General features: G+C 42.4%; 2 protein-coding genes across 3 annotated transcripts in view; both read left to right on the top strand.

Moving 5' to 3' along the window:
- The first annotated feature begins 280 nt into the window (after window positions 1-280).
- On the top strand, window positions 281-7,222 carry RPL26L1 (ribosomal protein L26 like 1). 2 transcript variants are annotated; one of them, XM_004371191.3, is made up of 4 exons: window positions 281-379; window positions 786-962; window positions 5,956-6,096; window positions 6,862-7,222. In XM_004371191.3, exons 2-4 carry the CDS (start codon window positions 795-797, stop codon window positions 6,988-6,990), a joined length of 438 nt encoding a protein of 145 aa, XP_004371248.1. In that variant the 5' UTR covers window positions 281-379; window positions 786-794; the 3' UTR covers window positions 6,991-7,222. The 2 variants fall into 2 exon arrangements, with proteins under 2 accessions (XP_004371248.1, XP_023582267.1); XM_023726499.1 differs by having other exon boundaries at window positions 360-389.
- Window positions 7,223-22,139: 14,917 nt separating this feature from the next.
- ATP6V0E1 (ATPase H+ transporting V0 subunit e1) overlaps window positions 22,140-24,030 on the top strand; it is a 44,346-nt gene continuing 42,455 nt past the window's right edge. Inside the window, exon 1 of the mRNA XM_004371190.2 lies at window positions 22,140-22,317. Coding sequence (XP_004371247.1) covers window positions 22,214-22,317 — 104 coding nt within the window. The 5' untranslated portion in view covers window positions 22,140-22,213. The remainder of the gene's footprint in view (window positions 22,318-24,030) is intronic.

Genomic DNA, 24,030 nt, shown 5'->3' with positions numbered 1-24,030 from the left:
ATGAGAATGGTTGTACAACTTGAAGCATGTCATCGCTGTCACTGAATTGTACATGTAGAAATTGTTGAATTGGTATATGTTCTCCTATTGTATAGTCTCAACAACAACAAAAAATAAAATAATTTAAAAAGAAAGCGCCTCTACTACAAACCCTACAAAAGGACGCCCCTTCTCCCCAGCAGCACCATCTCCATGAGGCTCCGCATATAGCTCCCTGAGCCCTACGAAATAAGGCGCTGTAATTCCACCCCGAGTCGCAGGGGTCGCCACTCTGCCTCGCTCAGACGGAAATTGGGCGGTGGCAAGGCAAGGCCTCACGCGGTAAGGCAGCCTCACTTCCGGCCTTGCGCGCGGAGGGTCTCAAGACGCCTGACGCCTGGTGAGTAGAGGTTGGTGATTTCTCGGATTCCGAAGTCCTCGGTCTCATAGGACCCTCCGTAGCGTACCGCTGCCCACACGCTGTCCCAGAAATCGCTCTGCGTGACCCCCCAGCTATGTATTCTTTCCCAGCCTGGGCATTCCTCTTATAAATCAGCGTCAAGGCCCCCATTGCGGCCCTCTTCCCCGCGATTTTTCTAGTCAGGCATGCGCCCCCCTCCTTACCTCGTCCCTTATAACAGCCAAATCGCTCACATCTCCCATTCTCCTTCCTCCGGCGCCTTCTCCCAAGGCCACCTCCCGGCACAGAGCACTTTCGCGGGGATGGGGAGGGATGTCTGGGTGATGAACAGGCCTTTGTATCCCCTTAAGCGTCCTTTTGCTCCCTCCCTCGCCCCTCTTTGCAGACGGTTACCATGAAGTTCAATCCCTTCGTGACCTCGGACCGCAGCAAGAACCGCAAACGCCACTTCAATGCTCCCTCGCACGTGCGCAGGAAGATCATGTCGTCCCCGCTCTCCAAGGAGCTGCGGCAGAAGTATAACGTCCGCTCCATGCCGATCCGCAAGGACGACGAGGTCCAGGTACATCTCTCGGCTCTCGTCACCGAGCCGCGTGGCGCTCAGGCACCACCTTTGCCCGAGCACGTTGCGTGTGCTTTAGTTTTAGAAGAATCTCTTGCTCAGTTAGCAATCAGCAGATTCACATGTCTTCAGGACCCTGACAAGAAACCGAAATGTGTGACCCTGCAGATGCGGTAGACCAGAGATGGGGCCTAGGGCCATCAGAGAGTACCTGCCCTACTCAAGAGTATTAAAATTCAATTCTTTAATAGTAATCGTTAAAAAAAAAAAAAAAAGGTATGCCATCCAAACAAAAATTTGCTTTTCATTTGGTCCCGTGCCCACTAGTTTGTCCCGTTAATGCTCAGGGTGGTTCTTTGAACCAGACTTTCCGGGGATAGTGCTGTAGAGAGAGTAGTGTTTTGGTATCATTGGGTTTAAGGGATTGGTGAACAGGGATTTGTGGAGGCTGGACATATGATGATATTGGATTTGGTTATGAAAACACAGAGGGAGAAAGAACTCAGAGGAGTGAAAATAAAGAGTGTAGCCCACATGGGAAAGTATTAGTTCTCTCTCTGACTAGAGTTTAGGGCGTGTGGGAGGGGAAAGGAAAGTAGGCAAGGGCTAGCTTCATTCCTTGAATAAATATTGAGCACTTACCAAGCACTGTAGACAATAGCAGTGAACAAGACACACAGCCCCTGCACTCATGGGCTTACATTTTAGAGCAGGGTTTCCCAACCTCGACACTGTTGACATCTTGGACCCAGTAATTCTTTGTTGTGGGGGCTGTCCTGTGCGTTATAGGATGTTCAGCAGCATCCCTGGCCCCTGCCTATTAGATTACCAGTAGCATCCCTCTCCAAGTCCTGACAACCAAAAATGTTTCCAGACATTGCTAGATGTCACCTGGGGCAAAGGGGAGCAAATCCACTCCACCCTCAGTTGAGAACCATTGCTTTAGAGAATGAAATAAGGCTAAGGGGTTTGGTATATCTTCTAAGCCATTGAGACTTTTTGAAGGACCGAAGGATATGTTAAAGAGGAAAAGAATGGAAGCAGGGGAGATAGAACTAGAAAATTTGGATTCTCTTCCTCAGTCTCACATTTGCTTCCATCTGCTACTCTGTTCCCCATTCATAGCCAAACTCCTCAAAAGAGTCGTCCGCACCTCCTCACCTCTCATTCACTCTTAGACAGACTCCAGCCTGACCTCTGTTCTCACTACTTTCCAGAAACTGCTTTTGGTTGAGATCAGGAATAACCTTGTTTAATCAAAATTCAATGCACACATCTTGATCTCATTGTACTTTTCAGCAGCATTTGGCGTAGGTGGCACCTCCTTACTTGAAATTATCTCTCTTTTTGCCGTCAGGGTCACAGTTTACTTCTGACTTCTCAGATTCTTTTGCTGCTATTTCTCCTCCGTGTGATCCCTAAATGCTGGAGTTCATCAGAGGCTGGGCCTGGTCTGCCTTCTCTTCTAGCTCTTTATTCTTTACCAAGGTGATAAGATCTACTCTCAGAGCTTGAAATATCTGCTGTGTGCTAACAACTCCCTCATTTATATCCATTCCAAACCACTTTTCTGTGCACAGACCTGTAGCTCTAACTACCTGCTGCTGAACGTTTTGATTTAGGTATCTCATGGGCATCTCAAGCTTCTTATCCAAGAGTCCTCTTGATCCTAACACCCCGGCTGCCTCCAAAATCTGATTTTTTTAAAAAACTGTTGCCATCTGGTTGATTCTGACTCATAGCAGCCCTATGGGACAGAGTAGAACTGCTCCATACGGTTTCCAAGGCTGTAAATCTTTACAGAAGCAGTCTAGCACAGCCTTCTCCCAATTTCCAACTCACAGGCATCGCCATCTCTCTCCTGGATTACTATGATAGCCACCTAAATTCTTCCAGCCTTTACTCTTATATCCCTGTTCATTCGCCACAGAGTGATATTCACGGATCAGACCCTACTTAAAACCTCAGTGGTGCTTGACGCTTGATGTGCTTACTGTAAAATCTAAAATTGTTGACTACAAGGCCCTATGTGATCTAGTTCTGGTCTACCTTTCCAGCCTCATCTCATCCCATTCTTTGCTCTTTGTGCTCTACACTTCAGCCACACCGGCCTTTTCAGGTCCTTAGATAGAGCTTGATCTTTTCTCCTTCTGGGTCTTTGCCCAGAATGCTGCCTCTGCCTAAAGTGTCCATCCTTCTCGCCTTCACCTGGGTGTCTCCTGCTCATTTTTCATCGATTCCTCAGGAGCCTTCCAGATCCTTCAGTCAAAATCATAGCATCCTTTATTTTTCCTTCATAACAGTGAACACAATTTGAGATCTTTATGTTTTTTAACTGAGGCATAATTTACATACAATAAAGTATACCGATCAACGAGTTTTGACAAATGTAAAACTGTGTGGCCACCACCGTAATTATGATATAGACCATTTTTGTCATCCCAGGAAGTTTCCATATGCCTATTCCAGTTAATGATAATATACTGGTATGTTTATTTATTTTAACTGTTTATTACCCATTATACTAAGCTGCATGAGGCTAGAGAGCTTGTCTGTTTTGTTGCCTTACCCCAGTGCAGAGCCTAGCACACAGTTGGGCTTCGTCAATGTTTGTTGAATGAATGAAAAAAAATGTTGACTGACAGATACAGAAGGTAAGATAAAGGAGGAGGGGAGGAGAGCAGAAGGAGCTACCTCTTTTTTTTTTTTTTTATTTAATGCCTATGAGATAAATGAATTGTTTATTTTTTAAATATGAAGAAACTGAAACTCAGAAAGGTTAAGTAACATAGAAACAATACAGAAAATGAGTGTCAAAACCAGGAATCCGGGTTCTGACTCCAAAGACCAAACTTTTATCCACTTAACCACCAGGAGAATAAAATAGCCCCAGTTGGGTTTGTTAAAACTACCTCTTCTTTCTTAGGATTTTCTGAATTTTATTTACCTATCTCTTTCTAAGTAGGTGATTATTCCTTCTACTTTACAGAGGAAATTGAAGCCATTAGCCAGGAACACTCTGCCCCTGGTGTCACACCCACCAGCTTACCTGTAGTTCTACCCATCTTGTCCTCCTACTCTCCTGTTAACAATAAAGAGAATCCCTATTTGTGTCTAAAGCTAATCCATCTGCCACTGTGCCCTTCCGTCTTCTCCTCTCACCTCTTGGAAATCCTTACAATCATTATCCCATATTTTCTTTAGTTTCTCATCAGCATATAAGTACATTCATGGTTTTTTCTTCCTTAAAAATAAAAAATTTGCCCTTAACGTCACACCCCCTTCCAGCATTTATCTATTCTCTCTCTCATCCTCCTCCCAGCCAAACCCCTTAGGATTGTCTTTTCTTACTTTGCTGACCTTCTCACCTTTGGTGCACTTACTGTACACGGCCTCCATCCCACCACTCCACTGAAAGCTCTTTAGCCATGCATTTGGCATTCTTTGCTTAGCTGCTGTAATACCACACCCCCGTGGTTTCCTGTTCTCTCTGGCCACCTCAAGCTCTTCTATAGTGTTGGCTTTTCTTAGATTTCTGTATTTTCTCCTCTTCTCAGAACTCCCTGATCTAAATCAAGCATTGAATGGCCATCTCTGTGGGTGACTCCCAAGTCTCTGTTGCTGGCCCAATTGGCCTTCCAGGTGTGTATGGAATTCTATACCACAATATCCTGCGGATGCCTCAAATTCACCATGCTCTAAACGAAACTGTTTTCTTCTAATATCTTTTTCCTTTGTTCCATTTCTCTGGGAAAGGCACATCTGTCCATCTAGCTGTCCAGGCCAAACTCTGGATATTGTCCTTGCCTCTTGTCCCTCACATTTATGGTCCAGTTGATTTAGTCTTATCTCCCTCCTGACTAGGTCTGGTGTATGGCCACTTCTGTTTATACCTGCTGTTCCTTTGGGCTTGTTTTACTAACATCTTTCTTTAGTCTTGATAGTTAACAGTGGCTTTTCCACAGACTTCTTCCGAGTTTGCTCTGAACTGGGTAGATTTTGAATGAGGCCTAACTGTCCTCTTTTCAACCTCAAAATTGCCTTGGAAAGTAAATTGAACACTCTAGGTGGACATTTTAGGATTCTCATTGAGATTCTCTGGTTCTTTACGTGTGGTATTTCCTCTATGCTTATTAATCAGCAAAAACCATGGTGGCGTAGTGGTTAAGAGCTATGGCTGTTAACCAGAGGGTGGGCAGTTCATATCCACCAGGCACTCTTTGGAAACTATGGGGCAGTTCTGCTCTGTCCTGTAGGGTCGCTATGAGTTGGAATCGACTCGATGGTGATGGGTTATTAATGGACATAACTTACATTTGTCTGCTCTTTAGTAGGCTCTTTACTTTGGGGAAATTATAACCTAATTGAACCCTTCACCATACTTTTTAATAAAGTTAATGCTTAAGCAAATTTTTTAGTATGGTAGAATAGCCTACAAGATCTTAATATTTTGACTTTTTATAATTATAAAATATTTGTCTATTGTAGAAAATTTTGAAAAACGAGAGAATGGGAGAAAATAATTATACATAATACTATTTCCTAGAGACAACCTTGTTAGCATTTGGATATTCTTTTCCATTGTTTTCTATGCCTTTTTTTTTTTTTTTTTTTTTTTTTTTTTTTGGTGGTGAAAAAATGCATAACAAAATATATGTCATCTCAACCATTTCTACGTGTACACTTACAGTTTTTGGTTTTTGGTTTTTTTTTTAACTCTTGCAACTAGTTCTGTGATGACCATCCTAGTTCAAGGAAATTGTTTGTTCTTCAGATAAGAAGTAATTCAGATGAAGAATTTCCACCTGACCTAGAATAACACAAAGCAGATTTATACCAGAAAAGCATCTGATTTTTGAATGCTAGGAGTAATCTGCTTTTGTACAAAAGGCTGTGTCTTCAGCCTGCATGTTCCTGATAATTAGCTTCCTTCTGTATTATAACGTTTAAACATTAGAAATGACGGGAAATTCTTGGTTGTATTTTCTTTTAGGTGGTTCGAGGACACTACAAAGGTCAGCAAATTGGCAAGGTAGTCCAGGTGTACAGAAAGAAGTATGTCATCTACATCGAGAGGGTGCAGCGCGAGAAAGCTAATGGTACAACTGTCCATGTGGGAATTCACCCAAGCAAGGTATGGTCTGGTACTGAGTAGTGGCAGCAGCAGTGTAGTGTAGCATTGCTGTTAAGGGTTATCGACCTGCTGGTGCTGTGTACACAGGTGGCCGTAGTAAGGCCTCCCAGAGGTGGGCCAGGCAGGCTTGATTGATAGATTCATTGGCTTAGTGATATCATTAAGGATCTAGATTGTTTTCTTATCTGTTTTGTCATCATTGGTGTTGAATCCATTTTTGAGGCTGGTGGCAAGAGGGCTCCAGGTGTTCCAGGCCTCACTTCCCTACTAGATAATGTCCAGAGGGAGAAGAGAGGACACCTTGTCTTGTGACCCTCACCCCAACCTAGTGGAGTATGGTGTCTCTCCTTTGTGCCCCCATTTTATGCATTGTATAATAGGGTCCTTCTCTCCTTCCAGAGTTTCAGATCCTTAAGGGAAAAATGATTGGGGTCTTACTTATCCTTATGATCTCCGTATTGCCCAGCAGCTGGTGGGAATGCAGATAATTTTTAAAGCAATTCATTTTTGCTAGCCAAGGAATGATGAACAAACCAGAAACACATTGGTAGTCTAATTTTTACCCAACCCAAGTGATATTTCATATCACTAACTTCCCTAAATAGTCTCCTATGATCCTCAGGAGTTAGGGGAAGGGAGGCCAGATAGCAGAAGAAGGAATCCAAACCACTGTTGTTGAGGAAAGCTCTGCTGTAAAGGATAATTGTGGTTATAAGTCCTTTCCACTTAAAAAAAAGTAAACATCTGTTTTCTTACTCCTAACAGGTGGTTATCACCAGGCTAAAATTGGACAAGGATCGGAAAAAAATTCTTGAACGCAAAGCCAAATCACGACAAGTTGGAAAAGAGAAAGGCAAATATAAGGAAGAGCTTATTGAGAAAATGCAGGAATGAATATAACCTGTTGTACAACCACAGTTTAACCCTAGAATTTTAGCCTAGTGTGTGTTGGGAACTTTTCAAGATGTCTCTAGAACATTTCATTTTCCTCTTGTTTTATTGATAAGTGGCTGTTTAAATCTAAGATTTACCTCTGTAAATGTATTTTGATTAACAATTCAATGAATAAAAATTGGAAATGTTTCCCAGTTGCAAATGGTGTTTGCATTGTTTTGTAAATAAAGTCTATCTTGTTATCAAGTTCCCTTCTCAGTCTTTTACATGTTTAGTCTGGCAGGGTTTTAAGACAGTTCTGGTCCCTGACAGAGGGGTTCACCACACTTGGGAGCAGTTCATGAAGTGAATTGGCCCTCAAGACCATGTCTGGGGCTGCCCTGCACGCTTCTCTCATTCAGGCCTTACATTGCTCTCTGGCTTCTTCCCATTTTCCCAGCTTCCTCTGCTTCATGTTTCAGCCAAACCAAACCACATGCAGCTCCCTAACCAGACTACCTTTCTGAAAGTCTTGACTTCAGGTGCTATTTCCATGTGACTGAAATGTTCCCCTCTCTTCTGGGACTAACTCAGAAAACTGGCTGCCTGTAGGCCAGATATGGCTCACAGACACGTTTTGTTTAGTTCTCATACTGTTTTTAAAATACTTTTTTACATCGCTTTCCAACATTTAAAACCTGGGCAAGTCCACAGAGAAATCAGATCTTGTGCTTCAGTTGGCCATACAGTGCCTTGTTCCTTCGTGGCATCGGTCACACGTAGCTCTACTTGTCTGGACACTACTGGCATCTGAGTTTTAGACGTCGGGTATAACTTAACTTTTCAAAGTTTAGCTGCAGCACCACATCTAAAATCTTCCCTTGTCCCTGTGAAAAAATCAAAATGCGTCAGACTGAGCCATTTATGGCTGGCTGGTAACAGGCCTTGCCTGACACATTGGAGTATCTTGGTAAATATTTTTTGATAGAATCGGGATTGTTTCCCATTTTGACAGATGAAGGAAAATGAGCTCAGGATAATCTTCTAAATCAAAGAGAATAAAAGATGAAACCATTATTTGAACTTAGGCCTGTATGCATCAAAGGCCATTCACCTCCCCGCTGTAATTAACCGTCTCTGGTGCTCCTTTTACTCTATCAGCCCTATACTGGAGTCTGATGAGGGACTGGATGTCGGTGTGGAACAGAGAAGAACCTATGTGTTTGCAGCAGTAGTGCTGCTTAGTGGGAAAAGCAATGTCATTGGCCATCACACCCCATCCGAACTCTGCCAAGGGAGCTGCAGGTCTCTGGGCAAGTTACTCGTCTCTGAGCTTCCATTTTCTCCATAGTAAAACCTGATAATACCTGCATGCCTGCCTATCTCATGGAAAAATGCAGAGATAAAATGCCAGGATCAAATGGAATAGTTGATATTAGTACACTTTAAAAGCTGTATAATTTATACGTTTGTATTAAGTGTATTATCACTATTATTCAGTTTACTTGTATTTCCTATTCAATCTCCTAATCCATTAACTGCACTCAAAGAGTTAATGATTTTTCACAAAAGAAATCAATGAGATCACAGAACAAAAATCAAGATGTGTTCTCTGACTATGGCATGGATTTAAGGGTAGGCGGCGTGACACCGTCCTGGGGAAGTCATTTTTACAAGCTTCTGCTTCCCTATCTCTAAGCAGCTAGAAATGCCTATGTCCAAGGCTGTAAAGATTAAAGTAGCAGTCCCCCAACTGGGGTGACCTTAGGATCACTTGGTTGCTGATTAGTGCTAGATTTCCCACCCTCTTCCCTGGAGATTTTCTAATGCAGTAGGTCTCAAGAGAGGCCTGTGCATTTGTGTTTCTTACATGGGCCCGATGTGATTCTTAGGACCAGCCAAGTTTGGGAAAATGGATTAGAATATATGTAGAGTATATACACAGCACATAAAATACAGTGAAACCTGTGAGAGCCAGAACTCAATGGGACTGCCTTGTTTTCCCAGGTCTCGCAAGATTTTACCTTCGGAGGGGTGTGGTCTTACCACTTTTCTATTGCTCGTTGGAAAATATTTGAGTTTTCCTTCTCCGACAGATTTCTGCCTTACACAGTTTCCAGCTTTCGCAGATTTTACTGTAGTAGGTGCCCAACATCCAACATACGGCAGCTATGAGCTATATGTCTAGTGAGTATAATGAATACGTCAACCAAGAAGTTCTATAGTTTGTTTTTTCTGATTTGAATTTTGTCTTTAGTCTTGAGTAATACATGTTTTAGGGCTCCAAAAGCTGCATCAAACCAATGTCATAAAACAATATGTGCACTGACTGTTTAATGAGAAACTATTTGTTCTGTAAACCCTCATCTAAAGTACAATAAAAAAAATTTTTCAAAAAAAAAAAAGCTGCATCAAAGTCAGATTTCATACTAGGCTAAACTTATAGCTCCTTATGGCATATTATGATGCCTGGCCTGAGCCCTAGGCTCCAGCTGTTACTCTCATCAGTAAATTCAAATTATAGTATATCCTGGGAGTCAGACTCTCGTACTTGGGACATGTTATTAGGAGGGACCAGTCCCTGGAGAAGGACATCATGCTTGGTAAAGTAGACGGTCAGTGAAAAAGAGGAAGACACTCAAGGAGATGGATTGACACAGTGGCTGCAACAATGGGCTCAAGCATAGCAATGATTGTGAGGATAGTGCAGGATCACGAAGTGGTAAGTTCTGTTGTACATAGGGTCACTATGAGTCGGAACTGACTTGACAGCACCTGACAGCAACAAGGAATCAGACTTGGCTTGTTTTCAGCAACTTAGTCCAATACAAGTGGTAGATATGAGCTTCCAGAGCTATAATCTCCCTCACAAACATTGCTTGTGCTGTGCCAAGAGAGTAATAGAGCACTGATCAAGATCAAGAAGAACTCAGCATCAAATGCGAGCTCTCATCCCAGCTCTGTCACTGCCTAGCTGTGTACCCTCAGGCAGAGTGCTTAACCTCTCTGGGACTCAGTTTTGTCATCTATACAAAGGAGATACAAAGGAAATACCTCACAGGGTTGTCAGGTTTATTACATGAGACACCGCATGTAAAACACAGAGTGCTCAGCAGATTTTAGCTATTGTCTTCAGAGGAGATTGGCAGTGAGTTTGTTCACAGGACCAGAGGGAACAGTTTTTCTCGAGGGAGTTTAGACAAATGCTGGCCTTTTAAAAAGAAGCCGTGGTGGCACAACGGTTAAGCACTCGGCTGCTAACTGAAAGGTTGGCGACTTGAACCCACCCAGCAGCTCCGCGGGAGAAAGACTTGGTCATCTGCTTTCTTAAAGATTACATCCAAGAAAAATCTATGAGGCAAACTCAAATTCTTAAAAAGTCCAGACTTATTGGAACAGTCGAGACTAGGACTTCCCAAGATCATCACCCTGAGATACTCTTTAAACCTTAAATTGCAATTATCCCTTGAGGTCACTTTTTAGCTAAATAATAGATTGGCTCATAAAACAACAAAGATCACCTGTGAGTAATGAGTGCCTTGAAAAAATAATCTAGATGAGACCAAATGGTCAAAATTACTCTAAAGTTGTCGTGGAGTGGGGTTGGTAACCAATGTCACAAAACAATATGTGTACTAATTGTTTAATGAGAAGCTAGTTTGTTCTGTAAAACTTCATCTAAAGTACAATAATAAAAATAAAAATAAAAAATTACTCTAACGCAAAGATGGAAAGGTAAGGGGGCAGGGAAACTAGAGTACTGGAAGAGGTACAACCAGAAAGGAATGAATGAGAATGATGACACATTGTGAAAAACGTAACCAATATAATGGAATAATTTGTGTAGAAATTGTTAAATGAGAACCTAATTTGCTGTGTAAACTTTTACCTCAAATACAATAAAATATTATTAAAAAACAAAAAACTATGGGGCAGTTCTACTTTGTCACATGGAGTCACTATGAGTCGGAAGCAATTCAAGGACATACAACAACAAAGGCTGGTTCTTCAATGAAGGGGAGGGTTTCAGCGATGTTTTTTGGTGGCTGTAGGCCATGGGAACTGGAGAATGCCAGATGGTGGGCCTGCCTATCAAAGTTCAGGCCCCCAGGGTATTAGGTTGTTTCCTGGAATGACTTTGAATGAAACAATTCCCTTCTGACCTTTTCATCAAATTTGCAGATGTGTATCCACTTGAGTGAGTCCCCTTGTGCTATTTTGCGAAGACTCCAAATTTTAAACTTTAGATAACTGCTTCTGAATGTCTGCTTTCATACTGCACTCAAACATGAGATGTTGGGCTACAGAGCTCTCCACGTGAGCTGGTGTTATGGATTGACTTGTGTCCCCCAAAGATATGTGTAAACTCGGCTAGTCAATGATCCCTAGTACTGTGTGATTGTCCACCATTTTGTGATCTGATGTGATTTTCCTTTGTGTTGTAAATCCTACCTCTGTGATGTTAATGAGGCGAAATTAGTGGCAGTTATGTTAATGAGGCAGGACTCAATCTACAAGACTAGGTTGTGTCTTAAGTCAATCTCTTTTGAGATATAAAAGAGAGAAGCGAGCAGAGAGACAGAGGGACCTCATACCACCAAGAAAGTAGCACTGGGAGAAGAGTGCATCCTTTGGACCCAGGGTCCATGTGCTGAGAAGCTCCTAGACCAGGGGAAGATTGATGACAAGGACCTTCCCCCAGAACTGACAGACAGAGAAAGCCTTCCCCTGGAGCTGGCACCCTGAATTTGGATTTCTATCCTCCTAAACAGTGAGAGAATACATTTGTTTGTTAAAGCTACCCACTTGTGGTACTTCTGTTACAGCAGCACTAGATGACTGAAAGAGTTGGGTAGGCAAGTAATTGAATCTTCCAGGAGCTAGGCAGAACTCTAATAACCAAGAGTCCACTGTACTCCGCAGGTGCTACAGACTTTGAGCAATTCCCATTTGGTGTTGCTTTGGGTCTTTGTTCATTGTTCTTTTAAATTAGGTTTTGTAAAATAAGTAATACACAGTACAAAATAAAAACGTAGAAAAGGTATACATACAGTAAAAGGTAAGCTTTCTTACCACCCCTGACCCTTACTCTCCCAATTTTCCCCAGAGGCAGTCACTGTTCCCAGTTACTTTGACATTCTTCCAGAAATTGTCCTAGGGTAAAATCACCACAAAGTTATAGTAAAGCAAGAAGAAAGATTTTATTTGGCATATGTTCAAGAGACAAAAGTGGGAAACAGACAAGCAGGCTGCCAGAGCCATGTCTGCCCGAGTCCGAGGAATATTACAGAATCATCAGTATATATTGACATTACGAACGGGTAAAATCATTAAAAGTTTCACCTTTTGACAGATTGGCTAAAAACTGCTAAGTCACTGTGATTCTACATTTTGAATCGTCTTTCTTAATAATCATTGGTGCAAGTTTCAGTAATGACAGTCATTGGTACAGCAAATCTTACTATTTACTAAATACCAACAGAAAAAGATAAGAGTAGAAAATATGTGGGTCTTTTGTGTTCTATCTAAGCATTTGTTTATGTGAAAGTTTTCCTAAAAGATGTTTTCCAAGATTGCCCTAGCTATTGTTTTCATACCTCAGGGTCCAGTTGATGTGTCCTTGTGAGTCCTTATCATGCCAGCTGGGTCACATTCTTTATACTCAAGGGCAGGGAATAATGGCTCCAATTTTAATTCCTAAGTCAAAATATTCTATACACATATGATTGTTTATTAAAAGTTTGATCATGAGAAAAGTAGCTTGTTTAGTATACAATACTGGGAAAGTCAGCACAACTTGACCAAGATAAGCTCATGGAAGCTTCATAGACACAACAAAACTCCCTGAGAGACAAAATTACTGGACTGAGGGCTGGGGACCATGGTCTCAGGGGACGTCTAGCTCAATTGGCAAAACATAGTTTATAAAGTAAATGTTCTACATCCTACTTTGGCAAGTAGCATCAGGGGTCTTAAAAGCTTGTGAGCAGCCATCTAAGACACGCCACTGGTCTCACCCCATCTGCAGCAAGGGAACATGAAGAAAACCAAAGACACAAGGGGGAGATTAGTCCAAAGGACTAATGGACCATAACTACCACAGTATCCCCCAGGCTTGAGTCCAGCACAACTGGATGGTGCCTGGCTACCACCACTGACTGCTCTGACCAGGATCACAATAGGCGGTCCCAGACAGAGCTGGAGAAACATATAGAACAAAATTCTAACTCACAAAAGAAGACCAGACTTCCTGGTCTGACAGAGACCGGAGAAACCTCAAGAATATGAGCCCCAGACACCCTTTTAACTCAGTACTGAAGTCACTCCTGAGGTTCACCCTTCAGCCAAATATTAGATAGGCCTATAAAACAAAAGGAGACTAAACGGCCACACCAGCCCAGGGGCAAGGACGAGAGGCAGGAGTGGACAGAAAACCTGGTAATGGGGAACCCAAGGTCGAGAAGGGGAGGGTGTCGACATGTTGTGGGGCTGGCAACCAAGGTCATAAAACAATATGTGTATTAACTGTTTAACAAGAAACTAATTTGCTCTGTAAACTTCTTCTAAAGCACATTAAAAAAAAAGAATATATAAAAAAGAAAAGGAAAGTAGATTTTCTAAGTTTAAAAAGCTTCGTAAGGTTTATTTATTGGCTGAACACCATAATTATGCATAATTATATAAACATGCGCAAGAATTAAAGAAAGTGTTCTTTGCTCATCAGAAAATGACTGAATAAACCACATGCTAGACTATCGTTAGAAGAACTACTAGAAGTACTTCTAGAACAGAGATTTTCAAAAGTCTCATCTTCCACAGTAGATGTCTTTGTCTTGTAAAGTCGTGTATTATTTATTTATTTTTGTATGCTGACTTACTATTTGAAAGAGGAGAGGCAGCATGGCTTAATAGGAAGAACAAAAGCTATGAAGACCTACGTTCAGATTGCAACGCCATCACTTAAAACAGCTAGACTTTGGGCAAGTTACAAATCTGAGTTTCTCTTTCTGTCATGGTTTGAATTATGTCCTCCCAAAAATGTGTGTATCAATTTGACTGGGCCATGATTCCCAGAATAGTGTGGTTGACCTCCATTTTGTGATTGTAATTTTATGTTAAATAGGATTAGGGTGGGATTGTAACACCACCCTTACCCAGGTCACATCCCTGATCCAATGTAAAGGGAGTTTCTCTAGGGTGTGGCCTGCACCACCTTTTACCTTACAAGAGATAAAAGGAAAGGGAAGCAAGCAGAGAATTGGGGAACCGCATACCAACAAGATAGCAGTGCCGGGAGCAGAGCACATCTTTTGACCTAGTTCAGAGGAAGATTGATGAGAATTCTGGCTGACAGAGAGAGAAAGCCTTGCCCTGGAGCTGATGCCCTGAATTTGGACTTTTAGCCTATTTTACTGTGAGGAAATAAACTTCTCTCTGTTAAAACCATTCACTTGTGGTATTTCTGTTATAGCAGCACTAGATGACTAAGACACTTTCCTCATATGCAAAATAGATGTAACCATATATGTACTGGATATTGCAAGCATTAAACGCGACAGGCAATTCAAAGCATCTAGTGGTGGTAGTTCAGTGGTAGAATTCTTGCCCTCCATGCAGGCGACCTGGGTTTGATTCCTGGCCAATGCACTTCATGTGCAGCCACCACCTATCTCTCTTTGGAGGCTTGTGTGTTGGTATGATGCTGAACAAGTTTCAGCAGAGCTTCCTAGAAAGAAAGGCCTGACGATCTTCTGAAAATCAACCAATGAAAACCTTATGGATCACAATGGTCCGATCCTGTTGGGCATTGATCATTGTGCACAGGGTCTCCATGAGTCAGGGGCCAACTCAATGGCAGCTAACAATAGTCAAATGTCTGGCACAAGGCAGTCACTCAAGAAATGGTAGCTGCTGTTATCACATGTGGCCGCCTACGGAGAATATTCCATACATACATGCAGAACAAATGAGTGGTGAATCATGCTGGAGCTTTCAGCTTCTCCTATAACTTCCAACCTTCTAGATTAGGTTGGAAAGAAGCTTTGTGACCCAGTGGCTTTGTCACTTTGAGACTCTGCCTGCCTGTTTATATTTAAAGGACTGGGCTCAGCTGATTTGCACTATAGTGTTTCAGTCAGATCTTCTATAATTTATGCTGTTAACTAGCTTTGGGGTTGCTTCAGAGACTTTTCATCTAGCAGTGCATCTCAAACATTTTTTGTCTCAAGACATACTTACACATTTAAAAATGATTGAGTACCCAAAGACTTTACATTTATGTGGGTTATATCTACTGATATTTACTGTATTAGAAATTAAAACCAAAAATTTTATATTTATTTTAAATTCATTTAAAAATAATGATAAACCCACTAAATGTTAACATAAACAATAGTTTTTTGTGGAAAATAACTATATTTTTTGAAAATGTAGTGAGAAGCTACCAGTTGCCAGTGAGTTGACTCCAACTCTCGGTGGCCCCATATGTGTCAGAGTAGAACTGTGTGCCATAGGGTTTGTTTGTTTGTTTTTGCGCCATAGAGTTTTCAATGACTGATTTTTTGGGAAGTAGATCGACAGGCCTTTCTCCCAAGCTGCCTGTGGTGCATTAACTGTTTGCACCACCCAGAGGCTCCATAGGGCAAAGAGTGACACTGTTTTACATTTTTGCAAAATTCTTTAATATCTGGCTTAAGAGAAAACAAATGGATTCTCATAATGCTTCAGCATTCAACCTGTAATTGTATTGTTTTGGGTGAAGTATATGAAGAAAATTCAGCAAGAATTCTTAGATTCATAGTTCAGAAAGAGACGACCTCAAAGACCTGCTGATTGAGTCCCTGAGGGACTCTCCAGAGGACTCGGGCCACACTTTGAGGACCACTGCTATTTGATTTATTTCTTGAAATAGACTGTAAGTGCCTTGAGGGCAGAGGATATTTTTTCTTTCAGTGGGTCACCCTCTGAATTCTAGTTCCTGGACTTTCCCACAATTTTCGTTTGGTACGTGTGATAAAAAGTTTTTGACAGATAGAGGGAGCTATTGGCCAATTAAAAAAAATAAAAATAAACCAAACCCACTGCCATCGAGTTGATTCTGACTCATAGAGCCCCCATAAGTTTTCTAAGGCTGTAAACCTCTAGGAAAGCCAACTGCCACACCTTTCTTCTGAGGAGCTGCTAGTGGTTTTGAACAGTTGACCTTTGGGTTAGCCGTCAATCGCTTTAACCACTGCACCACCAGGGCTTATTGGCCAATACTAGCCCACAAATATAATACCAAGATTAGGGACTTTTCTCATTTCAGGGAGGATGAAACTGACAGATTTAGACAGAACTGGTGTGTGAGGTTAAGTGCTCGGCTGCTAACCAAGAGGTTGGCGGTTCAAACCCATCAGTTACTCTGTGGGATAAAGATGTGGAAGTCTGCTTCTGTAAAGATTTAGTCTTAGAAACCCTGTGGGGTGGTTCTACTCTGTCCTACAGGGTCACTAGGAGTCAGAATTGACTTGACAGTAATGGATTTGTTTTTGTTTGTTTTGGTCTGAGGAGACATGTCCCTGCACTCCCAACATCTGCTTCTCAAAGAGGGTGCTAGAAGGTAGGCAAAAAAAAAGGGTAGGCACTCTACTTACGGGGATCAATTTAAGAGAAAATATTTGATTTATTTAAGAAATGGAAAAGAAAATAGGAGTGAGCTTCTTTCTCTAATTAGTTCTGGCTGAGCTCACCCTTTTTTAACTATTCAGTTCAGGTGTACAAGTTTTTTGTTTTGTTTTTATCACATTCTATGTATAAAGTCTCCCTAAGAAACAAAGATCTGTTAAACTATGCTTGTCCTCAAGGAGTCTGCCATCTAGTAGAGGGTTAGGTAAGATACATACACAAACAATTACAAGGCCACGAGAGATGGGCTAACAAAACGGAATGGGTCTTGAGGGAGGCAGTACGGGAACTGGAACTTATAGATAATAGGATTTCTGCTGGTGTTGAGTTTTGTGCACAGCAGTATGAACACAAAGGTCCAAGTGGCACAAATGGTTTACTTTTGGCTAGTCACTGAAAGGTTGGCAGTTCAAACCCACCCAGTGGTGTCCTGGAAGAAAGGCCCAGTGATCTGCTTCTGTAAAGATTACAGCCAAGAAAACCCTGTGGAACACAGTTCTACTCTGTAACTCATGGAATCAACTTGACAACAATGAGTTTGGTTTGGTTTGGTTATGAACACAAAGGAGACCAGCTGATTTCCTGCAGTGTTGGTCAGGTAAAGACTTCGAATCATGATTAAAGAGTTGAGACAGATGTTAGAGATTATTGGTCCAATTTCCCATTTAATCCAGGAATCCATTCTACTTGATGAAGAAAGAACTCAGGAGGTAATGACATGTGGCTATTGCAAGGACACTGTGGTCCAGGGTAAAGCACACTGGATCTAGTTATAGATCTGCTTTCCATCTTGCTTCTGTCGGTAGGTAACTCCTGTGAGCTTTACCAAGTTGTTTAGCCTCTCTGAGAACTGGTTTCCTCCTCTACCGAAGGTGGTTGCATGCTATAACTGACATAGGTATAAACCCTTAGCAAACATTAGAAGATCCATGTTCACCCTCTCCTCACTATTCTAATTCCTACTCCTCTCTCATGACTCGGCTCACGAGTGGCTGGGGTAGAAAGCTGTGTACCATCACTCACTCTACATTCACGCTGAACTGAGAGGCTTGTTTGCAAGTCTATCTCCTCACCACTCCCTGAGAGGGTCTGACTGATTGCTGTAGTCTCAGATCCTGGCACAGAGCATCGGATAGACAGTAGTGCAGTGGTTACAGGCATTAGCCTTGAAAAGCAGACCATCAGAGGTTGAATCCTGGCTCTGCCACTTACATGCTATTTTAGTTTCCTAGTGCTGCTGTAAGACACATAACATAAGCATGTGGCTTTAAAGAACTGAAATTTATTTTCTTACAGTTCTGGAGGCTAAAAGTCCAAATCAGGGTGTCGGCCATGTCAGTAGCCCAGGGCATTCCTTGGTTTGTAGATGATCCGTCTGTCTTCCCCCATGTGTGTATTTCTCTATCTATTCTGGTCTTTTTATAACTCAGAAGTATTGGGTTTTGGATCCACTCTACACTGGTATGACGTCATTAATACAAAAAAAGAGAAACCAAACAGGATTTCATCCACAGGAATTCAGCATATATTGTGGGGGGATACAATTTACTCCATAACTCTAGCTACGTGGCTTTGGGCAACATCCTTAACCTCCTGCCTGGGCCTCAGTTTCTTCAAAATTTCAAAGTAGAAATAAACCTCCTAGGTTGTAGTGAGGAGTTCAAAAGAAGCTCAGGCATTTCAGTGCTCATAGCCCAGTACCTGGCATATAGAAAGAATGCTGAGTAGTCATTTACCATTGTTAAGTTCTCTGCATGTGCCTGTTGCATAAAAGAGGTAGCTAAAGCAGCAAAATGTATTGCAAAATTCTATCACGTGATCTCCGACATCGTTTCTATCACCAAGGCCATATTTTCCAACTCCTGATTCTTCTTTGTTTCCAACTTCTGCATTCCAATCATCAGTACTTATCAATGCATCCATTTTTTTTGTATTTTTTTGTTTTATTTTATTTTTTTATTGTACTTTAGATGAAGCTTTACAGAACAAATAGTTTCTCATTAAACAGTTAGTACACATATTGTTTTATGACAATGGTTAATAACCCCATGACATGTCAACACTGTCTCTTCTCAACCTTGGGTTCCCTATTACCAGCTTTCCTGTCCCCTCCTGCCTTCTAGTCCTTGCCCCTGGACTGCTGTGCCCTTTTAGTCATGTTTTGTTTTATGGGGCTGTCTAATCTTTGGCTGAATGGTGAACCTTGGGAGTGACTTCATTACTGAGCTAAAAGGGTATCCGGGGGCCATACTCTCAGGGCTTTTCCAGTCTCTGTCAGGCCAGTAAGTCTGGTCTTTTTTTGGGAGTTAGAATTTCATTCTACATTTTTCTCCAGCTCTGTCTGGGACCCTCTGTTGTGATCCCTATCAGAGCAGTCAGTGGTGGTAGCCTGGCACCATCTAGTTGTACTGGACTCAGTCTGGTGGAGGCTGTGGTAGTTGTGGTCCATTAGGCCTTTGGACTGATCTTTCCCTTGTATTATCAATACATCTTGATTGCATGTTTGATCAACTTCAGACTGCGGAAATTGGTAAAAATCTTCCATTTCTTTATCTTTGGCCTTAGTGGTTGGTGTGTAAATTTGGATAATAGTTGTATTAACTGGTCTTCCTTGTAGGCGTATGGCTATTATCCTATCACTGACAGCATTGTACTTCAGAATAGACCTTGAAATGTTCTTTTTGACAATAAATGTGATGCCATTCCTCTTCAATTTCTCATTCCCGGTGAAACCAGACCAATGTGTCTGGGCACAGCGTCCAAGAAGCCAATCTCTCAGATGCTGTTTTGAGAGGAAGAAAGAGTTTATTTCGCAGGCTAGCAAGCGGGAACTCAGAGGTATCTACCTCTGATTGAGTTCCTTGATTTGAGGAAGCATTCACGTTTTATAATTATAGATATTCATATAGGGGTGGAGGAAGGCAGTGGGCAGGATCAGGAAGTTCTAACTATTCATAGTTTCTTCTGATTATTTATTACAAGGCAGGACCAGGACTTGGCACGGAAGCAGCTGACAGATCCTCCGCTTTTGAAATAGACTCGGCTTCTGCAGATGACCGATGTCTGGTGATTTAAGTTCCTTGACATGAGTTTTTTGGTCCCTTGACCTGAGTTTTCCCACACTATTGAGCATGCTCGGGGGGTCCGAAGTTGTCTGTCACCCTTGTCTGCTCTGCACACGTCTGACCTCCTTAACCCAGTTAGATCCAGATCTGTCAGGAACTCTCCAGTTGGCAAAACAACTTAGAAGAAGTGAGTGACATAGAGGGGAGGTGACTAGGAATAGTTTGATAACGAATGCACTACTAATTAATTAGGAGTTTATTTTTTTTTAAGGTCCCCTAACACCGGCATAGTAGACCATATGATTGTCCCATTCAAAATGGCCAATACCAGTCCATTTCAGCTCGCTCATGCATAGGATATCGATGTTTACGTGTTCCATTTCATTTTTGACAACTTCCAATTTTCCTCGATTCATACTTTGTACATTCTACGTTCTGATTATTAATGGATGTCTGCAGCTGTTTCTTCTCATTTTGAGTCATGCCACATCAGCAAATCAAAGTCCCGAAAGCTTTACTCCATCCAAGTCATTAAGGTGGACTCTACTTTGAGGAGGCAGCTCTTCCCCAGTGGTATTTTGAGTGCCTTCCAACCTGCACTGCTGCAGCAGTACACTGAGAGGGAACTGCCAGAATTCAAGTCAGATTCAGAAGAGGACAGAAAGAGGGATATCATTGCTGATGTCAGATGGATCTTGGCTGAAAGCAGAGAATACCAGAAAGACGTTTGCTTATGTTTTATTGACTATGCAAAGGCATTTGACTGTGTGGATGATAAAAAAATTATTGACAACGTTGCGAAGAACAGGAATTCCAGAATACTTCATTGTGTTCATGAAGAACCTGTATATAGACCAAGAGACAGTCCTTCAAACAGAACAAGGGGATACAGCATGGTTTAAAATTAGGAAAGTTGTGCATCAAGGTTGTATCCTTTCACCATACCTATTCAATCTGTATGCTGAGCAAATAATCCGAGAAGCTGGACTACATGAAGAAGAACACAGCATCAGGATTGGAGGAAGACTTATTAACGACCTTCAATATGCAGATGACACAACCTTGCTTGCTGAAAGTGAAGAGGACTTGAAGCACTTACTGATGAAGATCAAAGACTATAACTTTCAGTATGGATTACATCTCAACATAAACAAAATAAAAATCCTCACAACTGGACCAATAAGTAACACCATAATAAACAGAGAAAAGATTAAGGTTGTCAAGGATTTCATTTTACTTGGATTCACAATCAATGCCCATAGAAGCAACACTCAAGAAATCGAACGATATATTGCATTAGGCAAATCTGCTGCAAAAGACCTCTAAAGTGTTCAAAAGCAAAGATGTCACCTTGAGGACTAAGGTGCACCTGACCCAAGCCATGGTATTTTCAATCACCTCATATACATGCAAAAGCTGGACAATGAATAAGGAAGACCGAAGAAGAATTGATGCCTTTGAATTATGGTGCTGACGAAGAATATTGAATACACCACGGACTGCCAGAAGAACGAACAAATCTGTCTTGGAAGAAGTACAGCCAGAATGCACCTTAGAAGGGAGGATGGTGAGACTTCGTCTCACGTATTTTAGACATGTTATCAGGTGGGACCAGTCCCTGGAGAAGGACATCACCCTTGGAAAAGCAGACGGTCAGTGAAAAAGAGAAAGACCCTTAACGAGGTGGACTGACACAGTGGCTGCAACAATGGACTCAAACATAGCAAGGATTGTGAGGATGGTACAGGATCACGCAGTGGTAAATTCTATTGTACATAGGGTCCCTATAACTCAGAAACTCCTAGGCACCTTACAACAACAACAAAACTGCAAAAAGGAGCCCTGGTGGCACAATGGTTAAGGGCTCAGCTGCTACCAAAAGATTGGTAATTCAAATCCAATCAGCGGCTCCACAGGAGAAAGGGATCGCGATCTGCTCCCATAAAGTTAAAAACAAAACAAAACAAAACGAAACTATACCCTTCAGTTGATTCCAAGTTATAGCGACCCTATAGGGAAGAGTAGCACTGCCCCATAGGGTTTTCAAAGAGGGGTTGATAGATTAAAACTGCTGACCTTTTGGTTAGCAGCCAAACGCTTAACCACTGCACCACCAGGGCTCCCTGTAAAGCTGATAGCCTAGAAAACCCTATGCGGGTAGCTCTGCTCTGTTACATGTCCGAGTCAACGAAACCCAAAAACAATAACAAAGCTGTAAATAACTACAGGTCTTTTCTTAAACGGTGAACTGTTTTATCAGAAAATTTTGCTGAGCACCTGGTAACGTAACTCTTAGCTCTGGGGAGAGTAATCTCCCTCCGAAAAATTGCAGCCTGAGACAAACCCTGGTGAGGGTGAGGCTGAGCCCGGAGGGGCGGAGTCCCGGCTCCCGGGTCACGTGGGGCGCGGGGGGCGGGTCTTTGAGCGCGCTGATCACGCGGTCCGGTGTTGACACTTCCGGGTGGGACCAAAGCGAGGGCGGCGGTGTAGGGGCTGGCAGATCGTTGGCAACCATGGCGTACAGCGGCCTTACGGTGCCTCTCATCGTGATGAGCGTGTTCTGGGGCTTCGTGGGCTTCTTAGTGCCCTGGTTCATCCCTAAGGGTCCTAACCGAGGGTAAGTGCGCGAGGCCCGCTGGGGAGGGACGCGCGGGAAGGACGGGTCGGGCCCGGGCGGGGGAGGGGACGAGCCCTGCACCTCCCCGAGAACCTTTCAGGGGGTGCCCCCCAATCCGGAGTCAGGCCCCGACCCTTGTGGAGCCCACCAGACTTCCTTATGGCAGCAGCTTCTTCGTGTTCTGGGCCTTAGCGTGTGGAGAGTGACCTCGGGGGGGGTGGGGGGTGTTCCTCCTTGGAAACGAGTTTTCAGGGAATTTCTTTCTCATCACGGCCCAGTGTGAGAAGCATGCAGTCGGAAATGGGTTTATACTGACTCAAAGAGAAGTTGAGATTCGTACCTAGTCGACTTTTCTCTCCTTTAACCCTGCTCTCCTTCCAAATGTGGCTTCGTTTGCCTGAACTTTAAAGAAAAGGATCAAATAGGTAACATAAAAATCGCCCTCCCTGCATCACATATTGTCGCAGTGGCGTACAGGACAAGCTTGTTCAACAATGCTTGAGCCCAGGCCTTGCATGTAGTGGGCGATCGGAGGTAGCTGGGGCTTGATCTAAAGCGAGATTAATTACCAAAGAGCAGGAGGTATTGTTTAGAAACCCCTGCGTCACACCTTTTGGAGGGCGCTCCCGCTCTTGTATGAGGGTAACAAGTTCTTGGAATAATTCGTAAAGAAAGATTTTTTTCCAGACTTCTTTGTTAAATGCAGCTTTATCTTTTTTGTAAGTAATTTTTTTTTTTTTTTTTGTACCGTGAGATAGATCGTAATCTTCAAATGATCCTTGGTATACCCTCTTCTCGTTCCTCTTGCTTTTTAGTCTTTTTTTCTCAGCTCAAGATCATGTGGGGTGAACTTCGACTAGTCACATTTTGTTAGAAACACCATCTCTTGCTTTGTTCTTTGACATTAATTGGTGGTTTCAAGGCCCTCAATAAATATCTGTTGAATGGATAATTCTGTTGCCTTTATTAAAGAAACTGTTAAACTACTTAATGTTTTGTGATCTGATCCCTTTTGCTTTCTGGAATAAGCTTGCTTGTACCCATAACTTCTATCTAGCCTAAAAATAAATGATGAATTTTTAAAAAAGGAAAAATGATACATGTATTTCAATGGTTTGGAAGCATTAAGTCCTCCCTTCTTCACCTCCCCCCCCGCTTTAGTATTGTTATATAGGGTCATCTCTCCAACCTATCATAGTTGATGTAGAGTGCCAGGATTTTGGTTTTATTAAAACAATTTGTATTAACCAAATTTAATTGCCAAGATTTGTTTGCCTACTGGAGTAGGAAAACAGCAGAGTGCTTGTTTGTTGTCTTTACCTTCACCTCTCTCCATGCCCTACTGTCTGCCTTTCTAGCTTTCTACACAGGAAAGCCTTTATTTACATGCCGGTAGCACTGACCACTCTTCTTAAAGACTAATCCTCCCCCATCCCCCGTTGAGGCTCACCGTGCCCAATCTTGGGACTTGATGCCATTGCTGTTCTCAGGGTAATGAAACCCCACCTGTAGTACCTGGGCTGCTCAGTTTCTAGCCTGATGCAGGCATTTGACCTGCTAGTGATACATTATCCAGGTCCAATTCACAGTCTCCACCCCAATCCTTGTATTTCCTCCTCTTGGCAGGATGCAACAGGTCTTGAAACACAGTGTCTCCTAGCAGTTACTGTGTTACACTTTGAGAAACACTGCTTCTAAGTATATGATCCCTGT

Source organism: Trichechus manatus, unplaced genomic scaffold (assembly GCF_000243295.1).
Source record: "Trichechus manatus latirostris isolate Lorelei unplaced genomic scaffold, TriManLat1.0 scaffold00011, whole genome shotgun sequence".
NCBI lineage: Eukaryota > Metazoa > Chordata > Mammalia > Sirenia > Trichechidae > Trichechus > Trichechus manatus.
Note: the sequence above shows the minus strand (reverse complement) of the source record. Positions and strands in the feature narration are given on the sequence as shown.

Bases quoted from the DNA above. Each gene is read 5' to 3' on its own strand.
- RPL26L1 (XM_004371191.3), top strand. From the start codon at position 795: ATGAAGTTCAATCCCTTCGTGACCTCGGACCGCAGCAAGAACCGCAAA. The intron at 963-5,955 runs GTACATCTCTCG...ATTTTCTTTTAG, and splicing joins GCAAGGACGACGAGGTCCAG to GTGGTTCGAGGACACTACAA. The intron at 6,097-6,861 runs GTATGGTCTGGT...TACTCCTAACAG, and splicing joins TGGGAATTCACCCAAGCAAG to GTGGTTATCACCAGGCTAAA.